Below are 9,510 nucleotides of genomic sequence, written 5' to 3'. Positions count from 1 at the left end.
TCTTCCCCCCCCCCCCGTCTTTGCAGACCTCCACCTGAAGCCGTCCGCCGCCAGGAAGATCCAGCCGGGCTTGCCGGGCCGAGCGGCGGCCCGCCGCCGCGGCCACCCCGCGCCCTGTCGCCTCCGGCCCGTCGTCGCGGCCGGCCAGCGGAGGACGGAAGCAGCGGCCGAGCTGGAGCAGCAGCGCCGCAGCGCCCGAGGAAGAGGAGCAGCTGCTGCTGCTGCCGCCGCCGCCGCCGCTGCTAAGCGGGCTCAGCGCCTTCGCCAGGCCGGTGGGTCCCTTCGGTAAGCCGCCCGCCCGCCCGCGCGCCTTTGGCGGCCCCTCCGCTTGGCAGCAACCGGGAGATCGAAGCCTGGGGGGGGGGAGGAGAGGCGGGGGTGGGTGGGTGAGTTGGGTGGGTGGGTTGGGCTGGCAGTCCCGGGGCTGGGCTGCCCCTCCCCTCCCCTCCCTCCTCCCTCCTCCCTCCTCCTCCTCCTCCCCCTCCCTGCTGCCTGGCTGGGCGCAGCGCGTCGGTCGGTCGGGGCGGCCGGCGGGGGGGAAAACCGTCGGGCCCGCCATCTGCTTCGCCGCCTCCTCCTCCTCCTCCTCCTCGCGCCCGAGCAGCCTGCCCGGAGCTCTCGCCCACCCTGCCCGCCCGGCCCCCGCGCTTCAATGGGCAGCTCCCACTTGCTCAACAAGGCCTTGCCGCTGGGTAAGCCGCCCCCCCACACCCAGGCGCTGCTTCTCCTCCTCCTCCTCTTCCTCCTCCTCTTCTTCCTCCCCCCCCCCCGCAGCCTTCAAGCAGCCAAGGCCGCTGGGGCTACATTGTTGCAAGGCGCTTTTGCTACAGGGTTGCAAGGCGCTGCGAGGGAGACATTGTTGCAAGGCGCCTTCCGACGCCTCTTTGTGCCGGCCTGAGGAAAGGGGGTCCCGGGCTGGAAGGGTTGGGGGGCAGCTGAGGGAGGGGGAGGAAAAGCCGGGGGGCGCTTCTCCACGCTGCAGGCCCCGCCGCTCCGCCCGCGCTTCCTGGGGAGGCCGCGGGGCCTCTTTCCCCGGGGAAGGGAAGGGCCTCCTCCTCCTCCTCCTCCTGGGCTGGCAGCCAAGCCTGGCCGGGCCTCGCCCGCCCGCGGAGGCCGAGGAGGTTGAGATGGGGAGGGGGCGTCCTGGGAAGACGGGGAGGGGTCTTTCCGGGGGGGAAGAAGGGCGCGCGGCAGGCCTCCCTTCCCTTCCCTTCGGCTGGGTGTGGAGAGAGAAAAGGCAGCCCCCTCCATCAGCCCAGCTTGGGTGGGTGGATTTCCCCCACAGATGGAGACCCCGCCTGGATCCCCTCCCCTCCCCCAACCTGGGATCTCTTGGGTGGGGCGGCTTCCTCAAGGGGGAGACCCTCAGCCGAGCTTGGCCCTTTGGATGGAGCCGCGCTTGGCAACCCTTGAGGGTGGGTGAAGTTGGCCCGGCCTGGGGGTGGGGTGTCTTTCGGCCGTGGATGATGGGCCTTGGGGGTCAGGGAAGGGGGCCTGGGGTTGGGAATGACAGAAAGCGGCGGGGGGAAAAAAGAAAAAAAGGAAAGGAAAAGAAAAGGCCCAGGCGTCGCGTTGATGGGCCTTTTGGAGAGAGCTTGCCCCGTTTAACGACAGTCTAACGTTGCTCTGAGAGTCCGGCCGGAGCTGTCAATTCTGAGGTTAGCAAGGAAAGGTTTCCTTTAAAAAACCAACAACAGACTTTTTTTGCGGGGGTGGTGGTGGTTGTTGGGGGCTCCGCAGATGGGAACGACGCCTGATGGTTTCCGAATTCATGAATCAGAGGCGGCCGCCGAGGCTGGGAAAAATCTTCGGGTTAAAAGTGGTTCATTTGCTGGGTTTTCCTACAAAAGAAAATCTTGGCTGGTCGGTTCAGGTCTGAGAGTCATCTTTTTTTGTTTTGTTTTGTTTCGTTTTGTTTTAAATTTTATTTTCGGTGCTTTGCCAAAGGCAGACCTCTCTTTTCTGCGCTTTTCCGAGGCTCTTTATTCTTTGAAATGCGGATTATTGGCAGCCTTTCCCCGCTTGCAGCCCGGAGGCTTTCTGTTTTTAGTAAGAATCGCAGGGGTAAGATTTGTGGGTAAATTGTACGACCTCAGCCCTAAATATCTAATGCAAAAAAGAAACCCAATTGTTAGAACTTTGGTTCCGGAGGTTTCCCCCCATGATCGTTTGGAAGATTGTTAATTTTTTTAACCAATTTGTGGAGTTGCCTATTTCAGCAAGGGTTCTGCTTTCCTAACACATAACCTAATATCTCTCTCTTTTTTTTTAATTGTTAACCTTGGAGAACTTTGTTATTAAGTAGCATTGCATGGATGTTTTTACATGTGATTTGGCTCCTGGACCTAAAATTACTGCATAGACACCATTAAAACGTTGCAAAGGTTATTTAAATTTCAATTGTCAGTATATTCAGATTGCTAAAAATGGACGCTGAGGTGCCTCAAGGACTTCTGACATTATTAGCAAAGAATTCCATAGATACCTCTGTTTATTATAACAGGATAAATAAAACAGCATTGGTGAATATGGTTTTAAATTATAGTTGTGGTTTGCTGATTATTATAAACCCTATGAGTTTTTCCCCACCACCAAAAAATAAGTGTTTATTTTAGATTATATGTGTACAAAATGCACATCCCATTCCAGTGTCCCAGCCAGCTCTGGGAATTCTGGGAGTTGTAGTCCATGGATCATGAAGTTGAAAAATACCGAGTTAGACAGGACAAAAAATAACAACGGGAAATCAGGTTTCATTTTGGCATCTTGTTTAATGAAGCAAACAATGTGGTGTCCTCTGTTCTGTGACGAAGATCTGTTTTGTGATCAGTTCCCTCCATCTGCTACAACCGGCCTTGTTGTGTAAACATCTGCAGTCTGGCAAGGTGATATTTTCAATTATAGTTGGGGGGGGGTTCTTGTGTGTATGTGTGTGTTGCATATCTTTCAGATTGCAAGAAATCCCCGGATGATGTGAATTCAGAGGGTGGAGAGAATATTCGAATAATAGTTCTAACTAAATATCTTGAAAGAGCCCACGTGGTGGTTGGAAGAGGTTCCTTAGTTGTTTGTTGAATTAATTGTGATTAGGAAAGACTCAGAGCACAATCCTTTGTGTCTCTATTTAGCCAAGGCCATGTGGTTTCCTCCCAAGAAGGCATAAAAAAAATTGCACTCTGAATCTAGCCTAGAAATGCTCTTTATTGGGGTAGGTAGTTTCAGAGTCTATGTTGGGATTTTCCACCCTACAGCAAGATCCTGGTTTTAGAAACGCAGGTAGAATTTCTAAAAGAGAAAGAAAGGGAGAAATTGAGCAATTCTTGGGGCCAAATACAGTACATCCTCCACTTACGACCACAATCGTGCCCAAAAATTACTGTTGCTAAACGAGGATAGAAATAGAATGGGATAAAACTTTATTACTGTCATAGACACGGGTCAGTTGTGCTGAGCATCCGAATTTGGACCATGTGACCCCGGAGATGGTGCCAAGGTCGTAAGTGTGAAAAACAGCCATAGGTCATTTTTTCCCCCAGAGTTGTCGGAACTTCGGTCACTAAATGAACTTGTTCGTGGAGGAACGCCTTTGCCGAAACTCCTTTTGTTGCTAGCTAGTTAAATAAAATAGAAATCTCTATTTTAAAACTCTCTATTTCCTAGTTCCCTGGCATAAAGATTAAAACTCACAGCTGTTTGCCCCCCCACCCAAAAAAAAATCTGTCTGACCCAACGAAGCCAAGCTGGCCCACGGGCGACAACACAACACCACGGAGTGACTCACTTACATAGGTCTGTATATTCCTGCCTGCAGTTTGGCTAGAAATGATGCAACAGGAAGGCATCTGTCACTCTTATTTATTTTATTTTATCTTACTTATTTGGGAGAATTGGGGGTTGGACTCTAGGACGGGAACGTAAGAAAGGAGCTTTTTGCACAGAGCTCTGACAACGTCCTGCCTGCTTGCCGTCCGTTGGGGCTGCCTAGAGAAGAGAAGGTGTTTTGCACCATCCAGGTACAATTCTCGGCCCCAGCCGTGCTCGACCCTATTGGGCAGTGGTGGCTAACCTTTCTGGGCTCCTGTACCAAAAATTGTGTGTGCATTTGCACTCACGTGCCAGCACCTAGAAGGCAATGCACGCGCCCTCCCCCCACACCCCCTGCACATGCGCACACAAGGCCCCCCCCCACTGCCTCCTCCTGCACTGCACCTCCTAGCTGATTTTTGGCCAGTTGGAGGCCTTTTTTGGCCTTTCCAGAGGCTTGAGGGAAGCCTCTGCAGGCTTTGCAGGATGAAAAATAGGCCCGTTTTGTCACTTTTGGTATTTCCCGGAAGTGACAAACGGGCCTATTTTTCGGCCTGCAGAGGCTTCCCTCAAGCCTCTGGAAAGGCCAAAAATGGCCTCAAACTGGCTGAAAATCAGCCAGGAGGCGCACGCATGCGCAGTGAGGTAAGTTTGCCTGAGGCTCGCATGCCGTAGGTTCGCCATCGTGGCTATAGGGAGAAATGGTTTCTTGTCTTTTCCACTAAAGTTTCCAGCCCAGGGTGTAACAATTGTCAGGTGCCAACCTAGCACTGAGATCCCTCGATCATATTGTCATGCGAGGGTGTGTTGGGTTGGCAAAACCATGAACACAATGGGGGTGGTGGGGTGGATGGTGGTTGGAGGGACCCAGGGGGGTCGCGTGGTCCCATTTTGCCCCCTCCTGACAGGCAGAGTCCACGGGGAAGCCCGATTCACGTAACAACCGTGTCACTCCTTTAATACCTGCAGTGATTCACTTAACCACGATGGCCAGAAAGGCCATAAAACGGGCAAAACTCACTTAACAGATGTCTCGCTTAGCAACAGAAATCTGGGGCCCAACTGTGGCTGTAAGTCAGGGACTTCCTGTATTGTGAGATCTTTCTTACCCTTCAGCTTCTCTCAACAGTTGGTGCTTCATACATTTTCACACTGATAACTATAATAGATGAGTCATGCCAGCTTTCTTTCTTTCCTTCTGTCCTCCCTTCCTTCCTTCCTGTCTGTCTTTCTTTTGTTTCTTTCCTTTCTGTCTGTCTGTCTTTTTTGTTTCTTCTTTCTTTCTGTCTTTCCTTCTTTCTTTTGTTTCTTTCTTTCCTTCTTTCTTTTTTTTCTGTCTTTCTGTCTTGATTTTCTTTCCTTCTTTTTCTTTCTTTCCTTTTTTCTGTCTTTCTGTCTTTCTTTCCTTCTTTTTTCTGTCTTTCTGTCTTTCTTTTTTCTTTCCTTCCTTCTTTCTTCCTTTCCTTCTTCCTTTCTATCTTTCCTTCTTTCCTTTTGTCTTCCTCCCTCTTTCTTTCTTTCTTTTCTTTCTTTTCTTTCTTTTCTTTTCTTTTCTTTTCTTTTGCAAAAGAGATTGGAGTGGCATTACTGAGGCCTATTTTTCTGAATCGCTGCTTAGTATTAATTTCAGGATAAGTTTGATTCTTTAGTCCTGGAGCCCCGAGTGAGTGTGGACTTTCTGTAGCAGAGGAAATCACCCGTAAAGTGAACAGAAACGGCCCCTACATTTGCTTTACGGGAAAATTAAGCTTTGATGCAGGGGTCTCCAACCTTGGCCACTTTAAGATTTGTGGACTTCAACTCTGAGAATTCCTAAAGTGGCCAAGGTTGGAGACCTCTGCTTTTAATGCACTTTGTTTGGTTCAGCCTATTAAATGAACCTAGTCGTTGTGATTTATAAATCAGAGTTTATGGCTATGTATGTTGACTCATGTCGACTCCTATTTATGTAATAAACCACAGCTGAAGACACAATGGCTTAGCAAAATTGTGTGAACCCTACAGAGATTGTTTCAGTTTCCAGTAGTGCAATTGCTTCGTTAAGTCCAGTTACTTCTTAGATAAAAGCAGTTTCGAGGTGGGCTACTAGGTAGAAGCTATTAAAATCCAGAGCATCACCAGGTAGCATCAAACTGAAATAGAAGACAGAAAAAGCCACAATGCTTCTGGGTTTTTGCACCCCGTGTACAGTAGTCCCATTCCTGATTAGCAGGCAGATGTTCTTCTCCTTGCTCGAGAATGTCCTCTTTATAAGCAGATGTTTTCTGTACTTGGTTTGACAGTCTGGAACTGTCCTTGAACTCATCTCTGGAATTTTAGGAACGGAGACCATTTTGCGGGGTATGTAATTCTCAGAGGAATTCTGAGTTTTCCTCCTCCTTCTCCACCTTCTCGTCCAAAGCAGAGATTTATAACCTTTAAAATATATGGTAATAAACACAATTTACTTGTAGTAGTTGGAGACGGTGTTTAACTATATGAGCTGCTCTATTCCTGGACTTTTTAAAAAACCAGACCATGCTCCATAACTTTTATCAACTTTTAACATTCTTGCTGGATTGGAGCAGGGCTTGCGACGTGATGAACAGACGTGGCATTTCCCATCCTTGTTGTTTCCTTGTTGGAAAAAGTTGCAAGATGTTTATTTAAGAACTGGGAGTTGAGCTGACAGCATCTAGAATGCTGTTGTAGTATTGGCTGTAGTTATTCAGGTTATTTTTCTTTTTTAAATGAATACAGTACTTTTATCATTGACTGCTTTGAACCTTGAGAATAAAACAGCCTGTGAATATTTTTCCAGAAGGCCTAGGAACTCTGATAATCTCCCTTGGGTTTTTAATCAACAGTTTGCAGTTATCAGTCGGAGAATTATTCGGGAGAAAAATGTGTGAATAATGTGCATGAAAAGGAAATTTATTCTCCTGGAACTGTTGCAACTAGAGCAAAATTACAGGTCCCTCTTTATATTTTTAGTCATTGCTCATATGTATGTTGCATTGGTCAAGGGGAGGGATTTAAATCATTGAACACAGAATTATAGAGTTGGAAGGGACCTTGGAGGTCTTCTAGTCCAGCCCCCTGTTCAAGCAGGAGACCCTATGCCATTTCAGACAAGTCTCTTCTTAATAGCCTCTAGTGATGAAGCACCCACAACTTCTGGTGGCAAGCTGTTCCACTGGTTAATTGCCCTCACCAGTAGGAAGTCTCTCCTTAATTCTAAATTGCTTCTCTCCCTTGATTAATTTCCAATCATTGTCTTGCTTTTTGGTGCTTTGGAAAATAGTTTGACCCTATTGTCCTTATAGGAGACCCTCAAATATTGGAAGACTGCTATCATGTCTCCCCCTGGTCCTCCTTTTCATTAGACATGCCCACTTCCTGGAATCCTTCCTCTTCTTCGTATGTTTTAGCCTCCAGCCCCCTAAATCTTCAAACTATATCTCGTCAATATCTGCCTTTGTTAAAGCTCTGAGCATTGTTATCACATCTTGCTGTTGAACCTGGAGGTTTGGTTTTGGAATCACCATTAGCTCTCTTTCAACAGAGGTGCCAATTGTTCCTTCTTTCTGCCTGGCCATCTGCAGAGTTCTCGTGCCCCCTTCATTATGGGATGGGCACAGGGCCAAGTAGCCTACTAAAACAGCCAGAGAAAACTGTCAGAAGCCGCTATCTAAGTATATGCATTCACAGATTAACGGAGTTGGGACCTTGTAGGTCATCTAGTCCAACCCTGCACCCAAGCAGGAGACCCTACACCAGTGATCCCCAACCTTTTTGACGCCGCGGCCCGGTACCGGCATCAGCTGGGCGCCGCGGCCCGGTACCGGCATCAACTGGGCGCCGCCATCTTTTTTGACGTGAACGAAGTGGCGGCGCAGCGCTCGTGAGCTTTTTCAGGTAGAAATGGCTTTCTACCCGGAAAAGCTCACCGGAGCGCTGGCGCCGCCATCTTTTTTTGATGAAAAAGTGCTTCCGGTGAGCTTTCTACCCGGAAAAGCTCACCGGAAGCACTTTTTTACCAAAAAAAGATGGCGGCGCCCAGCAACCAGCGGCCCGGTAAGACTTGTTCCGCGGACTGGTATCGGTCCGCGGACCGGCGGTTGGGGACCCCTGCCCTACACCATTTCTGACAAATAGCAGTCCAGTCTCTTCTTGAAAGTCTCAAGTGATGGTGCTCCCACAACTTCTGAAGGCAACTTCTGTTCCATGGGTTGATTGTTCTCACTGTCAGAAAATTCCTCCTTATTTCTAGGTTGGTCAGTTTCCATCCATTATTCCTTGTCTGGCCTTCAGGTGCTTTGGAGAATAGCTTGACTCCTTCCTCCTCTCTGTGGCAGCCCCTCCCTCAATCATTGGAAGACTGCTCTCCTGTCTCCCCTGGTCCTTCTCTTCACTAGACTAGAATAAACTTCTTGAAAGCCTCCAGTGATGAAGCTGCCACAACTCCTGTTCCATCATTTGATTGTTCTCACTGTCAGAAAAATTCTTTTTATTTCCAGTTTGAATCTCTCCTTGATCAGTTTCCATCCATTGTTCCTTTTCTGGCCTTCGGGTGCTTTGGAAAATAGCTTGACCCCCTTCCTCCTCTCTGGGGCAGCCCCTCAAACATTGGAAGACTGCTATCCTGTCTCCCCTGGTCCTTCTCTTCATTAGACTAGCCAAGCCCAGTTCCTGCAACCGTTCTTCATATGTTTTAGCCTCCAGTCCCCTCATCATCCTGGTTGCTCTTCTCTGCACTTTTTCTAGAGTCTCAACTTATTTTTTTATGGTGTGGTGACCAAAACTGGATGCAGAATGGATCCTCATTACCATTCATTACTCTAATTAGACTCCAAAACCCATATTCCTCAGCCAGTACATGCAAAAGCTACAATGTCCTGAGAATGGAGTCTAGCACAACCAAAGTCAACCTGGTTGGCTTTATTCTGGACGAACATTTTCCTCTCATTCTTTTCTGGATCTGAAACCTTTGGTTTCCCTTGAACTTCTTGATATGATACAGGGAGTCCTCAACTTACAACAGTTCACTTGATGGCTGCAACGGCATTGAAAAAAGGGACTTACGACCATTGTTTCACACTTATGACCCTTGCAGCATCCCCGCCATTAGTGGTTTACATTCAGAGGCTTCAGGTGATCCCCATTTGACCAAGCAAAGTCGGGGGAAAGCCAGATTCATGACCGATTCAACAACTGGAGTGCTTCATTTAACGACAGTGGTGGGAAAAGTTGTCAAATGGGACAAGCATTTTGAATACACGTTTTGTAGTTGTCAACAGAAAGAAGGGGGGCAGTTTCAAAGAGAAGGCGGCAGTGTGGAATCGAAAGTACATTCCATTCATATTTTCTTCAAAGATTGATTAGATGACTGAAGCTTCTGCCATGCAAAAATCTGAGAGCATGATTGATGACTCTTGGCTATGGATGTTTTTTCATTGGATGATGTGGGGGAAGCAGGATCAAGGGTGACAGTGAATTACGTATCTCAGAGTTGGCTACTGCCAGGTTAGTGCCAGACGTAGAATGTTACCTTCCAATAAATCCTCTTTAGTTTTGGGAGTGTGGCTCGAGGCTCATGATTTAATTGGAGTAACTGCCGGAACCCTGACACTCAACTTCATTTGAATTTCTCACTTAGCAAGACACATGTTGGGCTCGATGGTAGCTGGAGGTTGAGGGATGCCTGTATTTTTGCACCCTAAACTA

General features: G+C 48.4%; 1 protein-coding gene across 1 annotated transcript in view; it reads left to right on the top strand.

Annotated features, from left to right (window-relative positions):
• The first annotated feature begins 487 nt into the window (after positions 1-487).
• Positions 488-9,510, top strand: part of CTBP1 (C-terminal binding protein 1) — a 60,468-nt gene continuing 51,445 nt past the window's right edge. Inside the window, 1 exon segment of the mRNA XM_087967599.1 lies at positions 488-692. Within this exon segment, the coding sequence (XP_087823725.1) occupies positions 653-692 (40 nt within the window). The 5' untranslated portion in view covers positions 488-652.

Source organism: Notechis scutatus, chromosome 5, assembly GCF_049901735.1.
Source record: "Notechis scutatus isolate UNSWTSFEM ecotype Mainland chromosome 5, rNotScu1.2, whole genome shotgun sequence".
Taxonomy (NCBI): domain Eukaryota; kingdom Metazoa; phylum Chordata; class Lepidosauria; order Squamata; family Elapidae; genus Notechis; species Notechis scutatus.
Note: the sequence above shows the minus strand (reverse complement) of the source record. Positions and strands in the feature narration are given on the sequence as shown.